The following is a 17,576-nucleotide window of genomic DNA, read 5'->3' as shown; positions in this document are numbered from 1 at the left end:
ACGAAAGAGATAAAAGAGCTGGTTTCATTATATCTAAGATCGAGTTTGGTTCCATCAATCTGGTGATATTCATGGGTTTTTTGAATTTCTTATATTCATCCTTGAATGTTCTACTTCTCGGTATGATTCTCAGCTTCCATGGCTTCCTCCTTGTCCAATCACAACAAGATCGAACCCAATTTCAATCACCTCCTCCTCCGCCATCTCCGGTTCAGAATTCCTCGCCGCCGCCACCAAATGTCGTGAGTCAATCTCCGCCATTTCCTCCTCCTCCTCCACAGACTCCGACTCAGGTCAATACGCCTCCTCCTCCGTCGCAATCCACCACTGGCGGCGGTATCAACCCTCCTAATACTCCCCCGCCTCCATTTCCATCACCTCCTCCTCCCCCTCCGCCTTCACCTTCTCAACCATCGCAGCCACCGCCGCCGATTTCTAAACGCTCTCCACCTCCTCCGCGTGTGCACGCTTCTCCTCCACAGTCCAATAGCAGAGAATCCCCTAACAGAAACCAACAGCCACGGAGGCTACGGCCGCCATCTCCGCCTCCTCCTCCCCCACCTCCTTCTCGGGTCTTCAAGCAATCAGAGAAAAGTGGATTAAACACAGGGAAAACAGTGGGTCTAGTATTTGCTGGGTTTGCAGCAATGTTGCAGATTTGCGTTGCTGCCTTCTTGCTTTTCAAGAGAAAGCAGCTTCTAAGGATGACACATACTTACTGAATTTTGGGGTGAGGGAGAGAGATATTTTGATTGAGTTTTCATCAACCGGGAAAAATCTTACTTTTGAGAGACGACGAGAAAGAAAAGGGAATTACAAAAGCATCAAAAAAAAAGAAAGGAACTCAATTTGATTAAGATTTGCTGCAATGATGTTTCTTCCCTCAAAGTCTTCATCAGCCTTTTTCCTCTGTAAATTGGGTAAATTCTGGATTTGACTATTTCCTTCTTTGTATTCATCTTTCAGTCTTTGAATTTTTTTGTTCTTTTTAAGGTCGTGTAGTTTTTCATTTACATGCCTAACGTTGCTAACTAGAGAGTGATGAATAGAGAAGTTGGGAAAAAAGAAAGAATGGCTCAAGTCATGTAAAATTGTTCTAGGGATTCTGTGAGATGAGAACCGATTATCAAATTTCATTTTGTGAGTTGGCAAATGTGTTTGTGTTGTTGAGTATTCTTGTTACGTTCTCTCTACTTCGCTTAATGGATTCAGGGGTTGTACCCAGTTCATTTGTTTATGCATTTTCTGTGGTGTCTCAGTTTGTTTGTCTGATGTTATTATATTGAGAATCAAGGAAGAGTAAGATAGGAAGATGAAGTTTATTTCCCCATATTGAGATGGGAACTGCTTAGACTGTAGTTGATACCTCATGGAATCAGAAAATGTCCAATCTTTCGTGTTTGATACCTCATGGAATCAGAAAATGTCCAATGTTTCGTGTCTGGTAGCTCTTGGAATCAGAAAATGTTTTATCGGTAAAATTTTTGTTATTTGGATCCTTAGTTACCTTCTTATGTGATGTTGCAAAGTGCCTGGAATCTGATAACTAGCCTCTGGATTTATAGTTCGGTTTGGTTAGAACTTAGAACAGGTGGTATTACGTAGTTGAAGAGCTAAGGATAACACTGGGTATCAGTAGTTAATATGGTGGTGTGAAAGTTCCATGACCAGGGTTTGATTTACGCAAACGGGTCTAAATCAGGATAGTTTCACAATGTAGAAGAATGATCATATCTTGGTTCCCTATTCTGAAAGTGTTTTAAGACGCGTTTTTGTTTGGTATGACCAAAGATGAGCTGGTTTTAATCTGGACCTGATTCCGCTCATAGAATCTTTCGTTGGCAATATGCTTTTTTTTTTTTTTTTCTAATCCTCAGAATACATTTATGATATATAATAGTATTAATGTTGGTAATGATTCCAAGTAATCATACGCACGTAAGAGATCAATAAACTTAATGGATCAAGTGTCATGATGTTTTGTCTTTTAACTCTCCCTTCTTTCCTTTTGCTAAAGAAGCACATGCATGCATTGAAGCATACCCCAAAAGTTGTCTATGATTTCTTTTTTTTTATAAACGACAAAATTTCTTATGTTTCTACATATAATAATAAGTTTGTTCCTAAGTTGAATTTGTTCTGGTATTATGTTGAGTTTTGACCATTCTCTCTATTTGTGAATGCGTGGTCCACGGAACGTCATTTCATAGACTCAATATAGCCCCCCAATAGTAATTGATTCTGTGTTTAAGCCAGAATTAGGATAAATTTCAACGTAGCCCAAGAGTCATCCTTCGAATAAGCGTTTTACACTTGTAATACAACACATACTTGAGTATCAAACATGCAGACGAAAGTTGAAATGGCCTAGAAAAACACTAGATTGATGTGCTAACTAAATCCGAGGTATGCTTGCACCCTAAGAAACAAACTCAATATATATAGCACTGCCCCTCACAGAGTCGTGTTTTTTTTGTTGCTTTTAGCGACATTAAAATAAAAAAAACGATTTCTTGAGAAAGCAAGAGAACACACACAGACATATCTGTCGGATCACTTTTCTTGTTGGACCTAACACACATAGAAAAAGAGAAAAGATACATAAATGTATACATATAGGTTTCTGCAAACAGTGTCCTGTCTCATTGTTCCACGGAAATAGATGTGAAATGTGACTCTTCAACATTTCAAACTTGTGTGTGTACGTTGGTGCAGACCCATCATTGATGCTATCCTTAATCAGCTACCTGGGGAAATTATTTTAGAGGTATCAATTATTAAAACTGTACTTATTATCTATTAGCGTAAATTAGATTATCTTTTGCAGTAATTACCAGTGTCCAGTCTTGAGTGGGAAGAAAGGTCAAGCCAGGAATCTGAAGTCTTGTTCTGAGCCCAGTCCTCACCGAAGAAATGATGAAGAGACTTCTTTGATTCCGATGAATCTTTCTCCTCTTCTTTTTGGTTTTGATCTTGTCTTGATGAATTTGCAAGGACACTACTTCTGGTGGGTTTGTTGAACATGTCGGCTCCCAAAACGAAACACTGTTGCTGTTGCTGTCGGTGATGATTATCCTGCTCATGATCATGATGAAGATGTTGAGATGATGATGAGGATGAGTATGTGTGATGATGATCAATCTTTTGATCAGTGCTACAGTGGTGGTACGGATCATTCATCACTGTTGCTAACGGTTGTTGGTGATGGTATGGAGAATCTTGAAAGCTTCTAGATGCTTCCGGAAAAAACGTCCTCTCTCCAACTCCAATTCTCTCCCCAATACCTTGAAAATACCTGAAATTGTAATAAAGGATTTCCCAAATAAATAAGAAGTTTCTTCCTTTTTAAGAACTATAACAATCCTAAGCGTGAAACAAGGGAAAAAGATTATAGAACCTGAAGTCTTTGTTGTCAGTAGCAGAGGCTAAGACATTGAACTGAGAAGTAGGATTAGTGGTTTGATGAAGTGATAAAGCAGAAGCATGATGAAGAGGTTGTTGCTGTTGTTGTTTAGGTGAAGTAGCAGGGTAAGGGTAATCAAGAGAATGGCTGTTGAAGTAACCTCTAGTGTTACTGCTACTTCCACCAACACCAAACCTATTTTGGTTACTGTAAGCATCCAGTGAAGAAGAAGAAGCAGAATAGGTGGTAGTGGAAGAGGAAGATGAGGAAGAAGAAGACAAGGTGGGACTTGGGTTGTTGTTGTTGGGGAATGAGAGAGATGGTGATGTTAAAGGAGTTGTTGTCTGATTCTGATCAAGAGATTTTCTTGCACGGTTCCTTCCTCTGTGCATGTGTTTTTCACAGTACTTAGAATCTGGGTAAGCTTCTCTTGAGCATCTCCACTTCTTGCCATCTGTTCTCCTGCATCTTCCTGGTTCTGGGTCTGGTTTCCTCCCAAATCCCATCTGGTAACATCCCCATCCAACTACATCATATATTAATTATAACAAATAAAACCCTTAGATTAATCATGGTATTATGCTGTAAAACCCTAACTAATTAATTAAGAGATCTTTGAAGTTCCAAAAAATATAAAAAAGAGATTGTTGTAGAACACTGAATTTTTGAAAGCTTGGAAGAAAAAGCTGGAGACTTTGAGCAGAAACTTAGAAAATTAAAGTTTCTAAAACACATAAAAGCTGCAAACTTTGGGCATTAGAATCAACAAAAGGTTGAAACTTTATGAAAGAAAAAAGAAAAAGAAATCGATAAAAAAAAAAAAAACGAAGTTGAGAGCTTACGGGATTGATGAGGGAGGAGTCTAGAGACCAAGGTAGAGTCCAAGCTTCTTCTAATGGAGAAGATGAGCTCAGGTGGGACAGGAACACCAGAGACCATGTACTTGTAAATTAGGGCCTGGTGTTCCAGTTCTTGCCATTGTGTTGGTGTAAATGGAGGCCTCTCTATTGTTCTTCCACTATTTCCACTTAGGCTCATCATCTCTTCTTCTTCTTCTTCTCTCTAGCTTCACTCAAAGGTTTATATATGTAGCAAAAGGAAAAGCAGAAAAGAAGAAGATAAAAGAGCTTTCTTGATGGATTCAGAGATTAGGGTTCCCGAGTTTTAGACAGAGACAGACAAAGAAAAGACCACCCTCTCTGTCCCTCTGAATAATTTGATATATCTCTCTCACTCTCTCTCTCACTCTAAAGCATATATTCCTCAGATGCAAATTGCATGAACAAGACTAGCTAGGTTCTTCCTCTTCACGAGACCATTCTCTCTTTAATATATATACCCTATTTTTTGTATTTAATTGTAATAAAGATCACACTCTTACTATTACAATTAGTGACACTGATCTAGTAGGGTTTATTTTGATCCACAATGTTAATCAAAACGAAACATGATACTTATTTATATTATATAGTATGTGTTATAAAACTCAACGAGTTTATCAAAAAATATTCATTAAATTTTTTAAGAAAGAGATAAAAGAAAGAAGAAAAGAAATAGAAAAAGAATCAAATCAAGACAAGAGCTTTTAAGGAGTTTTGCCATGTAGTGTAAAATCAAAACAACATTAAAATATCCAATATTGTAAAATATGTAGGTAAGGTAGGGGGATGAAGGAGAAGAAGAAGAGGAAGAGAAGAGAGTGAGAGTGTGGTCCTATAAAGACTGGCAAATCTGAAGAGAGTCCAGGCCCAGTGTTCCTGTTGCTTCTTCTGCAGCACTTGATGCTCCTGTCTCTCTGACTACTCTTTCCCCCCCCCCCCCCCCCCCCCTCTCTCTCAATCTTTTCTCTTCAAAATTACTCTCTCTTTTTTTTTATATATTGTTGAATTTATTATGAAACTCTATATATATAACTATTTGTGTTTTGTTTTTTAAAAAAGGGTGCATTGATTTTTGGGAATCTTTTTTTTTTTAGTTTCTTCCTTTGAGCTGACGCACTTTATAATTTCAGCTGTATCCCAACACTTGATGGCCTAAAAATGAGTGCCATTTCCTTTTCTATTAAGCTCATTGTTTTTTTTTTCACATTTTTCTTTTGGTTTATTACATTGAGTGAGCTCTGTAAATAAATACGCTACTGTCTACGACAGGGGAAATACTACAAGTATTTTATTTATGATAAAGAAATCGGAATGAGCTTCTTTGTGTATCACTGCACGAATCTCTGACTCGAGAAGAAGAAACCAAACTTTTTTGCTGACCTGAAAAAGAGTAATATTTTAGATTTTACAGTTTCTGACGACAAAAAAGATTTTTACAAATTTTGTTTTTCTTTTAACATATTGACATAGAAAAATGTGGTTTTTTTTTTTTTTTCTGTAATAACATAAGGTGGCGAAATGGTAAATAAGGAAAAGAGAAGAGGGTGTTTAGATGGGGAATAGAGAGCAGGGAAGAGACCATTGGATAAAGAAGGGGACTAGGTTTGTTTGGTTGCAAGTGATGTGTAAAAAGTACTTTTGTCCTTTTTTAAACACAAAAATTGTTAGATATTTTGTCGTTTTTATTTGATTTAAATATATATTTTTCTATATCGGCCAAACATCCCTAATTTTATCAATTTATACAAAACTAATTTAAATATTTAGGAGGAGGAATAAGAAAGAAAAAAAGAGAAAGGGCATGTGAAGAATCAGAAATATACAGAGAGGGTTGGGGTTCATTAAGTGCAGAGAAAGCAAAAAAAAAAAGAGTAAGACTGTTCACTCCTCTGTTTGTTTCTCTGTCTCTTTTCACATGCTCTGTCCTTTTCTCTCCTTTTTTCTGAAGCCCCCTAGATCTTTCTCCCTTACACACCTACTCCTACTACTACTGCTACTACCACTATCTACCATTCTTTACTTACACATACTCTTATAAGTCTTCGATGCAGTATGCTCTCATTCATACATCTACATGATCCTCGAAATTTAGGGTTTAAATTTGTTGTATTGGATAGAATGAATTAACCCGTCTGTAGTAGACTAGATCATCTTATTGTCTTTGATCGACAATAATCTGTTGGATACCATTGTAGTTTTTCTAAAACGTTATGAACACACACAAAATAAAATAAAATAAAAGTAGACCTATATATGAACTTAATGGGGTAAGTTTACAAAACAAAATTGAAGATTGAGTGAGTTAATTTCATTTTGTCTTGTTTTTTTTATGACAATTCTATATCACTGTGGAAGTGCAACTTATATAGTTAACCTAATAGTACAATGGTTTAACCTTACCATGATCACAATTACAAAATGGCGCCGTTCAACTAAATAATTACTATCATCCAAAATTGGTTCGGAAAATAATATATATGAAGAGCGGTAAGAAGATTGGTGGTATCTACTATCTACACATGTTACATGAAGAGCATGCAACACTCTTTGGTGGTTGGTCAAACCGATGATCATGATGGTGAATAAGGTAGGAGGAGGAAGAAGGTGGGAAAACCTTTAGACTAAGGGATATTTCCATTTGAGAGCATAAGTTTCCATTTTAGTCATTCGTATGCATGTTCATCATCATCCTCCTCATCTTTTCCTTCTTCCTTTTCTCTCTTCTCTCTCTTTCTTGTATTTATTATGTTTTGAGGGCTGTGGCTAAAAGGCAAGACCATTAATAGGGCAAGAGACCTACCTCCTTCTCTCCCTTTGACTCACTTTTTTCTCCTTTTCAGTTTCATGACATATTTTGACATGTAAATACTGTACTCCCTAACTTATCTTTAATTTTTAGGCCTCGAGGGTTATTTATTTTACGAATTATATTATTTCTGAACCATCCAATCACATGAAAATCAACGATTTACGAGTATGTATTTGAAACATGGCTATAGTTTATATGTTAAAACTTTTTTTTTTTTTATTGTCCCGGTCCTTCCGGATATTAGAAGCTCCCATTACTAGAAACGTGCTTATCATTTTATTTAAATTTACAACCGAAACTATATGTCTGAAAGAATAAGACCAATATATTGACGACCACAAGTAGACTACTCACAAATACATATATAAAGTGCTAACTAATGTCATGCAATTAGCACATACAACGATTCAACCCATAAACCTTATAAAAATGACAACAGGAGACATATATTATAGTGATCACATTGCTGACACCATTTTTGTTTCATACGTGAGTTTGAGCCACATGGTCGTAGCTAGTTCCTACTACTCTTCGTTAAGGGGCCGGAGATGGAGCCAGTGGCAACAATCGTCGAGGGGATCGTCGTCGACGTTGGCGACAACAACAACACAAATAACAAATAAGCCAATGTATCAATCGAACAAGTTGGACTAGGAGTATTAAAACAGGAAACACGACCCAAAATCCCACATAAATCGTTAGTATATCACGAATCAATTTATCGTCGGATTGAACCAGAAAGACCGCAAATAAGAAGGAGGCCGATATACAAAGAACCGCCGCCACCATAAACGTTACGAGGATCGCCATTATCATCCGGTTCCTATATAAATTAGTAAATAACTATATCATCAGATAAGAACTGTATTTTAATTTATCTTTATACCAAACAGTTGTCACTATTCTGGTGTACAAAAACCTCATAAGATAACTATGAATCATAAAAAACTATGAATCAATATTGATTATATATGACATCGATTATTATTCCAAACTAGTTAGTAATGTTTTTTTAACAATCTGTTTTGTTGTATTAGTTTACGTCAGCCGTTGGGGATATTAAACAAAGTCAACACCTTATTGTCAATTTACATGACTACTGTATATAATTTTCAGTATTATCTTGTCAAACACAAAACATTCATGTAGTTCACATACTAAGCACAGTGTTCTTAAATGAAGTGGAATAAATTTAAAATTCATATAGTGGTTGGTACCTTAGTCGTAAACCGCTGATGACGAGGAGAATGAGACTCATGGAGGCAGAAAAGGAGACTGTACTGCTAATAACCATCCCAATATAGGCTCGACGTTTGGTACTCTCGTACTCCAACACAGCAGTCCCGGCCTTCCCTTTACAAACCGAACCCCCGGTTTGATTTCCGAAAGAACAGTTGTCACCTTGCCACACGCTACCGGGAGGATTAACCATAACCTGAAAACTCATACCAGCTATAACGGTAGCCGTCACCATCAGATTCCCTCTTGTTTTCTCTAGCCAATCACTTTGGCGGTTTAAGTACTTTGCAAACCACTCTGATAATGATTCTTCGTTTTGATGATCTTCCATGATTTTGAAGCGATGATGTTTTTGCAAAGACTACTTATAAAAATTTATATATGTTACTTCTTTGTTCGTCTGACGATAATATATATAGAGGAAAAAAGAAAAGAAAATAAGACTTGTTTTTAAGGAGGTAGATAGAAATTTCTTGTTTCATCAGCAAAAGACGTATATTGTTGATTACATTACGGCAGTAGATATAAAAACACATTCTTTGAGAACTAATCAAGTCAACGACTACGACATTAAGGAGTCGTCGCCTTTTTTAATATATATTCATACATAGAGTTGTAGCTAGGTTTTACATTTGGAATTTCACAAGATCAAATTTGACTTTGGGAGCTTATTTTCTCTTGTTTCATTCATTCAACGGTCTTTGCTTTCATAGTAGATACTTGTGTCGAACACTCGTTCCATATACTACCTACCATTAAACAAATCAAGAGTAGATAGATGCGTCGAACACACTCCTTCCATATACCTACCATTAAACAAATCAAGAGTAGAACATTCGTTAGTTTTGGAACAGTGATGATATAATAGCGCAATACTATTTCTCTTTGTACATATATAATTATCTACCACTGTAAAGTGTAAACTAATATAAAACTATACTACCAATAGTGAACTAATAATCTAATATGGTCGAATACTACGTACTCGACGACATGTTAGTCGATAGTGATCATGAATTTTCCCATCTGCCCACAATGCTCGATCTTTTACGTCTAACTTATTATAAAAGTTGTTGGTGGCAAAAGAAAACCATGTCACACCACGATATCTACTAATTACTCAGCTCATATAATCGACAGTCGTGAAATTAGTCATACCATGTGATACACATAAAATAATCACATGTTTTCTGCATGGATTCTTTGGTACATATATAATCAATAATGGATTGTATAAATCTCCACATTAGGTTGCTGATCTGTTGTATTGTGAACGTCTTTAATCTTGATCAATATAAGTTAATTTCGTTCAACTACGAGTTTTGTTGTTTTTGATAGGATCTTCATAAACAGCGTGTAGTTTTGTTTTGTATCTGATGAACTACGCGTTGTTTTCTCTCAGAAGACGACCAGGTTAGATATCGTCGACGTCGTGATGACGTTGGGGATCTTTTGAGACCAAGTAAAAAGTTTAGGGATATAAAACAAAACTATGTTAAGATCTTTTTCATCAAATCGGACGAAACAAAAGTTGAGGGCCCATTTTGCAAAATAGACGAACATAGTCGCCGAAAATAGGGTTTTAGCATTCCAGCCCTTCAACATTGTTTGCATCTTCTAAGATTTGACTGAGAGAATCCAAAACCTCTACAACCATGGAAGGCGAAGACAAGGTTGACCATGTAAGCGAGGAAGAGGAGGAGTTCAGCACACCAGAACATATAGAAAAGAAGCAAAGGAAAGGGAATGAGGAGGATCAAAACGAAGGCGAGAAAATTACGCTTAAAGTGAAGCAAATCCGCGAGAGACCCGATAGAATCTCTCCAATCGTCGCCTATTTCTCTACAAGCTACAATCCTTGTGAAGTAGATCCAAAGACAGGCGAGAATGTTAATGAGACACCGAAAGTTACGGTCTACAGGCATAAGGATGAGACGAAGAAGAGGCTTCAGGTTGTGGTAAGCCCTCCTGGTGCAAACGTGGAGTTCGTGGGCACCAATTACACGGGCGAGCAAGCTGCTATGCAGACTACTGCCTATGCGTTGGGTATCGTCAATAGAAAGAACAGGACGATACGGATTCTTCCGGTTGCTCACAATAAGGTTTCAAAATCGTTCATTTGATTTTATTGGTTTTGGTTTGTGGGAATGTTTTAGTGAATTAGTATAGGAATGATTTTTGAGAGTTGAGTTTGGTTTGTGTTATAAGAATCTAGATTTGAAGTTTTGGGTTCTACTTGCAGATAATCAGATTGGAGCCGAGAATTAAAACTCAAGAAGCAACTGAGGAAGAAGCTTCAGGAAGTGCGGTTGTCTCAGAACTAAGCATAAGAGATCGACTTCGTAAGACTAACAGTACTTTTGGTACAAAGAAAGCTGTTTCTCGGGTATGCCACTCTTGTTTACATCTTTGCTATGCGTCACTTGTTTTCTACAGTATCAGTCTTAGTGGTATCATTGCACGTATAACAATATAGCTTTAGTTTATATCCCTTGCTTGCTTCTTAGTTCTTATATGGGATGCAATAATGACTGAGATTATATGGGATGCAATAATGACTGAGAATCTTGAGATTCAATGAGAGGATTATATATCTAAATGAGAATGTGTGTCTCTATGCAGGACAAGAAGAAGCGTGACCTAAATGTGGGAGATGATGCAGAGACCCAGAAGTTCCTTGACGGAAAACTTAATGAACTCGATATTAATGTAGGTGCTCTTGAAAGCACCAGTTCCAATGTTGCACGCAACATTCCTCCTTACGATGCCTCTGCAACGACTTCAAGGGAAGCCTATCCTTTGGAAAAAATCATCGAAAAAGGAGAATGGAGCTTTCTTGAAGATATATACCGGCTTCTACAACAGGAAACTGAAGCAGCAACTGATGCTTACCCTGTATTTGTCCGCAACAGATTGTACAAGTTGCGAGATATCAAGGTAACATTTTGATTCTTGTATTGGTAGTATGCATATACGTGGTAAACATTGTATATGTTTGCTACTGAACCAAGCGATTCTGAACTTGTAGATAGTTAAATTTGATCGTCATAGTTCCATTTACAGCTCAGATTCTTTATGCATATTTGATTATTTTTTTGTTCTATATGCAGGACGATATGGAAAAGCAGAGGGTTTCTGGTACCTTGACGTTTCTCACCCATCTAATTAAGTTCAAGGACAGAAATTCTATGAATTTTGCTTCCGCTAAAGACCACAGGATTCCAGATATCATCCGTCGGAAATTTATGGGCATGTTCATGGATCCTGAATCAGACAGGATGCCTGTTGACAAGACGCAACTTCTAGTAAGCTATGCTCTTGTGCTAGCCCTTCACGTGGATAATTTCAAGACCGATCCAGAAGACATAGCGAAAGATCTGAGGATGAGCACAGTTGCGCTGAGGACACATTTTGAGAACCTTGGCTGCAAAGTCTCGAAGGAGAAGACAACTACGTTTGCGACCTTACCGACCCCTCTCAATTTCCCGCAGATTAGGAGGAGGAGAAAGTCACAAAAGTGATGACGATCTTGGAGAAGATATGTTCTTTTTTATATATTTTGCTGGTATTTTATAGACATCTTTTTCTTGAAACTCTATCGTGTGATTTATTAACATTTTTGACATCTATTTCTTGGTTTAATGATGTTTTCGCAATTTAGCAAGTAAACCATAGTCCATGATAGTGAAGAGGGTATTTATTAACAAAATATGTAAATTGGTTTCTATGATCTCAACCCATGATGAGTCGAACAAACATTAAGCCAGAATCCAGTTCCCAATAAAATTGTTGAATTTCCTGATTTTATTTTGGGAAGAAAAGATCGCAACTCAATATAATGAATGGTAAAACACGCAACTTTCAAGGCATTAGTGCTAAAGTAATCAAATCTGGTAGTAAATGTTGAGCCAGAGAAATTTGACGTCAGACTCTTATGTGCTTAGTTTTGATGTGTGTGTATGTGTGGGTCTGGAATTTAGAGCAACATAGATTCTGGGGTCTCGATGTAGCCCTTGAAAGCTTTTAGCCACTCAGCTCCAATGGCACCTGCAAAGGAAGATGAATTATTAGATGTTTTCGGTGCAATGATTATTGAATATACAATAGGGAATGGGAGGCGGATTCTGTACCATCTATTACGCGGTGGTCACAACTTAGTGTTACAGACATGTACGAAGCAACGTTGTATTGGTCAGGACCAGTACCGGGAACAACTCTCTTTTCAGCTGTTTTGAGATTCAGACGCAACAATATTATAAGTTACAGGGAAGAAACTTCAATGAATAAAGTGGATGAGTGTGCTAAAAAGGGCTTACCAGATCCGATTGCTAGAATGGCAGCTTGAGGTGGATTGATGACGGCACAGAACTGTTTGATGCCAAAAGGTCCTCCCAAGTTGGAGACAGTAAACGTTCCTCCCTGTCAGAAGAAACAGTTTTGAGTTGATTTGCTTTCGTAGTATCATTATAAGTGAGCAGTGACCGAAATCTAATCTAACCTCATAATCTTCCGGCTTCAAGCTGTTTTCTTTTGCTTTTTGAGCCAAGAATCGAACCTCTTCTCCAATTGTGGAAAGTCCTTTCTTGTCTGCATCCTGCAATCAAGCACTTTGATAAACATGAGTTTTTTCTGCAATCTCAAGTTTCTGCAGAGCAAGGTTAATAACTGTATTGAGAGCTCCCCTCACCTTGACAACAGGAACGTAGAGCCCATTTTCTGTTTGTACAGCGACGTTGATGTTCACATCTTTAAATCTGTACACAAAAAGAGGAAAATAAGACCTACGAAACTAGATGATTTGCAAAGTTTTCATGAACCTCTGAAGCAGAATATGTACTCACTGGCGGATATATTCGTCTGTCCATGAACTATTGCACTGAGGAACTTTTCGAAGAGCCAGTGCAGCAGCCTGCAATTTGAATAGCAAAATGTTTCATAATGGAGAACAGAGAAGGAGATCTGATTCGGCTTGCAAGAAAGGAAGTATGATGCACCTTAATAACAAGATCATTTACAGATATCCGTTTTCCACCAGAAGTCTCTTGGAATGAATTGAGTTGACTCCTAAGACTGCATATAAAAATAGCTCTGTTTAGCATCTATTGACCGCATTAAAATACAAGATCTGAAACTTAATACTTACCCCATCATTTTGTCCACACATGTATCCACGGTCAAGTAGTAGTGAGGAATAGTTTGCTTTGAGAATGCCAAACGTGAGGCTGTGACCTGTCAAACTTCATACAGTTAACAAATTTTGGAGTTTTTGGCTTATAGTGCCCAAAACAGGGAGATCTAGGGTCAAGGTAACCTAGAAATACCACTAGAATTCAAGATCTAAGGTTGTATAGGTATTTACCTTTCGTATCTGAGTGTGAGGGATGTCAACATAGTCCAGATCTGGAACCTTTGAATCAGTGAGCTTAGTAGGCTTGACCGTACTTTCTTTACCGCCTGAAGCTGTCCCATAGGAAGATGCATTAGGAGACATGGATGACGTAAATTCAGTAAAGTGAGGCAAGCAATACCTAAGAAATCTTCGACATCAGCCTTCACTATCCGTCCTTCAGGACCTGTGCCTTTGATGCTTGAGAGAGGTACCTAATGTTTTTGAAGGAAAAGTAGTAATGTTTTTTAGGGCATGAGGATCTAACACTAGAGCTTTACTTGTAACATTGTTTTTGGAAACTAACACTATTATCTTCAGCCAACTTTCTTGCAAGAGGACTTGCAAAAATACGATCTTCTGAAGGAGCCGAGCTTGGCTTGGAACTCTTAGCTTCAGGAGTACTGGTTGGTTTCTCGACCTTCTCTTCCTTTGGTGGAGAAGGAGCTGGTTTTGCTTCAGGAGTAGCAGGACCAGTATCAGATGAGGGGGTGTAATCTTTAAACTTTTGAATATCCTCTTCATCTTCAACTGTGATAGCAATCACCTAGTTTGACAAAGCACATTTATATGTGATTATTATAAATAAAGATCATTGTCAATTTTGTTGCACAATTCATCAATCTGAGACTCCACAGTTACAAAAAGGGAGCGTGGCTCACAGTCACTACTTTATGAGAAGCCATTATATTTAACAAGTCAGCTAAAAGAAAAAAAAAAGAAACACTTATACCTCCCCAACTTGAATTTCTTTTGCCCCTTCCTCCTTTACTATCTTGGCAAGAAAACCCTCTTCCATGCATTCCATTTCGACGGTTGCTTTGTCCTAAAATATTTATATTGAGAATGGTATTAGATTCCTGGAAGAAGAATAATAACAAGAAGATATACAATCTAGATTAACATTACAGTTTCGACTTCACAAAGCACTTCACCAGGAGCAACTTTATCACCTTCTTTCTTCAGCCACCTGGCAATGTTACCCTGAAGTTTCAACAGATAGCTTTAGTAGAACGATATAATAATAAACCATGTAAATTCTAATAAGGAGGTAGTTAAAGGTTCATGCCTCAGTCATTGTTGGTGAAAGAGAAGGCATCCCGATCTCTTGATGAGGAGGAAGATCTGAAACATATTTTTAGAAGTCCTCGGTAAAACAAAACCACGTAGGAATGCATATCCACAGTGACAGAAAAATGATAGCCCCAAAAGGCACAAATACCAAGTCAGATGCTACTTATTCCAGTTAACATTAATATTCCTCATAGTTGCACAATCTTGTTATGCGGTACACAGAATTCTCTCAACAGAATTACCATGATAAACCCCTTTTAGATCACCAAACAGCTACATAGCTAGCATATACAAATACAGGTGGGCTTAAAGAAGTATGGAGTATGAAGTAAAATCAGAAATCTGGTTTTCTCTACACAAATTATCATGCTGGACGTCAAATAAGAGTTAAAGTTAAACTCTTGATGAAGAACAAACTACCTGAGCTAGATGAAAATCCTCTTACTGTTCGCATCTGGGAGCTGAAACGCAAGAAAATTAGCTTACAGTAAGAAAATTTGCTTACGGTAGAAGTATCTACACAGGAAGGCAGTAAGACGTATGGACATGGCAATTACATACCTTATAAATTCTTTAAAAAGTTTTGGTCCTGCCATTGTGCTGCTCAGTTTTGTGCTCATTGTTGAAATACCACTAAACATTGATACCTATATAATGCATTTAAGGACATTACGACACAAAAAAACACACACACATAGGACTATGCTATCAGGGCATAGCCGAGAAAGAAAACCGAACGGCAGGAACTTACATTGCCGGCACTACATTTTGAAATTCTCTCCACCGTGGAATAATTCAGGCGGGCCTTGAAGATATCTGAAGACCAAAAATCGAAAATGCTTAAGTGAGAAGGATAACATAGTAAAGCAGGACTCCTCATGGTAAAGAGGTTGTCGGAAAATGATGTGAATATCAAAATATAAACTATTCCAGCTCCACAGAGATCGAGTGGAGCTTGTCACCGTGTCAACTAATAGAAAAAAACCACAGAGCTGGATACAATTCTACATCAAAGGAACTTAAGAAGAGCAATGAAATCAAACTAAGTTATACCTTGTCTACCAGTGAGAGAGGGCTGGGTACTGTTGGAGAAACATCGGACAGCCACGGCATGGTCACGCCTCAGTAATGTGGAAACATGTTTCAGCTGTCAAAATCACACAACCATCAAAGTGGCGTTATAGTGACAAATTACTCTGCTTGCAAAAGTAAAATTTCTTCCAGTAGTAATTAAAAGAAAGATAAAGCGTAACACTTGCAAAATCATAAACGCGAACCCCTACTAACATTAATCACAATCAAGGTCACTAAAGCTCTGAATAGCAAATGCAGAATTGCCCATGATTAAAATAAATCATACAAACAAAACAAAATGAACAATATAATTAGATGATGAAATGCATAAAACACGATCACGAAACATGAGATCATCGAAGAACTAAAACACGATCAGATATGTACCCAAAGAGAAAAAGAGAGAAAGAGAAACCTTTTTGGAATGATTGATGATACGAGATGCGTAAGCCATTGTTGTGTGCACTGAGTCAGCCGATCCGAATTCAAAACTGTGAATGTCTCGATTAGAAGGAAACAAAAATGAAATGGTGTGGGAATCTTTAGGGTTTTTTTCCCTTACCTCTCTATCTGTACCAAACAAAGTCAGCAAAAAAAAAATATCAGAAGATCCAAATCCGATTATTTTGACTTTTATTTTAATTTAAATACAATTTTTCATTTTTTCCGACCCTTCTCCTCTGTTATTATTATTCTCTGAGCTTTTGCGACTGACCAAAAGACAGAGAGATCATCGGGTGCGTTAGTGAATACTGAATAGGCATCTAATGTACGGCGGGGATTCGTCAAACATAAGGCCGATTTAAAGTCATATTTCTATTAATGGGCCGAAGATTAGGCCCGTATAAAATCTCAAAAACAGGACATAAATGGGGAAATTATTTTATGTCTGTTGCTTGGTTTTCCTCAATACATTCTGCACGCTTAAGCACGATTCTGTTTTGCCCTCTCCAGTCCTGTCTGCAATGGGCAATGGCAACAGCTTAGTTGTAGTATAGTCGTTCATTAGAGGCTGAAGATAGCAACCTTTGCTGCTTCTTCATGTTGGTTACCTTTCTTGGTACTCATTGTGTTTTTCCTACGTTTCTTGCAAGGTTCTCAAGAGATTGTAACAATTGATAACTGCATCGAGACAAGTTTTTACCAACAACTTCTCTTCTTTTTAAAAAATGAATTCAAAGCTTACTACTGTATTCGATACCACTTGTAAATGCATTTGAATGTGGATTAGTTGATTAAAAATTGAACATGGAGATGGAGCGATAGATGTGAGTTCATAATAATTAATTAAATAAGACACTGAGACAATATACTTTGTTTGTCATCTAATTTTATTTCTCTTTGTAATTTGGAGAAAGGAATATTTGGAAAATAAATTAAAATTAATTAATGAAGAATCTTTGCTTTGTTATAGTCACAAATTAATAATAAAGATATTTTGAGATACTTATGTTTTTTTATTTACTTTTGTTATCTTTGTAATTTGGAGAAAGAAAGCTTTGGAAAATAAATTTAAAAAATAATTATGAAGAATATTTGCTTTGTTATATTCACAAAGTAATAATAAAAATTAATAATGAAGAATTTATGTTCCTCAGTAATATCCCACTAGAGAGATACATAGATGTACATTACAACACCAAAAACATTGTTTAAATTGAGGTTAAGACATGAGTTAAGTTGATGCGAATCCTTGTCCGAGCGAAAAGG

General features: G+C 37.1%; 5 protein-coding genes across 7 annotated transcripts; 2 read left to right on the top strand and 3 right to left on the bottom strand.

The window, feature by feature from the left end:
- The first annotated feature begins 71 nt into the window (after positions 1 to 71).
- LOC111831426 (leucine-rich repeat extensin-like protein 3) lies at positions 72 to 722 on the top strand. The gene has a single exon (XM_023785525.1). The coding sequence runs from the start codon at positions 72 to 74 to the stop codon at positions 720 to 722; it is 651 nt and encodes a 216-aa protein (XP_023641293.1).
- Positions 723 to 2,264: 1,542 nt separating this feature from the next.
- Positions 2,265 to 4,701, bottom strand: LOC17893530 (growth-regulating factor 5). The gene is made up of 4 exons (XM_006297763.2): positions 4,246 to 4,701; positions 3,398 to 3,929; positions 2,835 to 3,295; positions 2,265 to 2,747 (listed from the first exon to the last, which is right to left on the bottom strand). The coding sequence occupies exons 1-4, from the start codon at positions 4,442 to 4,444 to the stop codon at positions 2,740 to 2,742; spliced, it is 1,200 nt and encodes a 399-aa protein (XP_006297825.2). The 5' UTR covers positions 4,445 to 4,701; the 3' UTR covers positions 2,265 to 2,739.
- Positions 4,702 to 7,346: 2,645 nt separating this feature from the next.
- LOC17891551 lies at positions 7,347 to 8,710 on the bottom strand. The gene is made up of 2 exons (XM_006300099.2): positions 8,311 to 8,710; positions 7,347 to 7,916 (listed from the first exon to the last, which is right to left on the bottom strand). Exons 1-2 carry the CDS (start codon positions 8,661 to 8,663, stop codon positions 7,628 to 7,630), a joined length of 642 nt encoding a protein of 213 aa, XP_006300161.1. The 5' UTR covers positions 8,664 to 8,710; the 3' UTR covers positions 7,347 to 7,627.
- A 1,223-nt stretch (positions 8,711 to 9,933) lies between these two features.
- Positions 9,934 to 11,988, top strand: LOC17891904 (DNA-directed RNA polymerase I subunit RPA49). Its single transcript, XM_006297640.2, has 4 exons — positions 9,934 to 10,434; positions 10,575 to 10,718; positions 10,955 to 11,269; positions 11,443 to 11,988. Exons 1-4 carry the CDS (start codon positions 9,988 to 9,990, stop codon positions 11,851 to 11,853), a joined length of 1,317 nt encoding a protein of 438 aa, XP_006297702.1. The 5' UTR covers positions 9,934 to 9,987; the 3' UTR covers positions 11,854 to 11,988.
- Positions 11,989 to 12,113: 125 nt separating this feature from the next.
- LOC17893450 (dihydrolipoyllysine-residue acetyltransferase component 2 of pyruvate dehydrogenase complex, mitochondrial) lies at positions 12,114 to 16,548 on the bottom strand. Of its 3 annotated transcripts, none has more exons than XM_023785681.1 (20): positions 16,429 to 16,548; positions 16,282 to 16,357; positions 15,846 to 15,939; positions 15,544 to 15,608; positions 15,354 to 15,439; positions 15,213 to 15,253; positions 14,788 to 14,843; positions 14,628 to 14,702; positions 14,452 to 14,544; positions 14,026 to 14,265; positions 13,861 to 13,933; positions 13,692 to 13,792; positions 13,476 to 13,561; positions 13,327 to 13,402; positions 13,174 to 13,241; positions 13,020 to 13,086; positions 12,831 to 12,926; positions 12,649 to 12,751; positions 12,463 to 12,558; positions 12,114 to 12,379 (listed from the first exon to the last, which is right to left on the bottom strand). In XM_023785681.1, exons 2-20 carry the CDS (start codon positions 16,318 to 16,320, stop codon positions 12,309 to 12,311), a joined length of 1,626 nt encoding a protein of 541 aa, XP_023641449.1. In that variant the 5' UTR covers positions 16,321 to 16,357; positions 16,429 to 16,548; the 3' UTR covers positions 12,114 to 12,308. The 3 variants fall into 3 exon arrangements, with proteins under 3 accessions (XP_023641449.1, XP_023641450.1, XP_006299984.1); XM_023785682.1 differs by having other exon boundaries at positions 16,282 to 16,331; XM_006299922.2 differs by lacking the exon at positions 16,429 to 16,548 and having other exon boundaries at positions 16,282 to 16,422.
- Between the last annotated feature and the right edge of the window lie 1,028 nt (positions 16,549 to 17,576).

The sequence above is a fragment of the Capsella rubella genome, unplaced genomic scaffold, assembly GCF_000375325.1.
Source record: "Capsella rubella cultivar Monte Gargano unplaced genomic scaffold, Caprub1_0 scaffold_3, whole genome shotgun sequence".
Lineage (NCBI taxonomy): Eukaryota > Viridiplantae > Streptophyta > Magnoliopsida > Brassicales > Brassicaceae > Capsella > Capsella rubella.
Note: the sequence above shows the minus strand (reverse complement) of the source record. Positions and strands in the feature narration are given on the sequence as shown.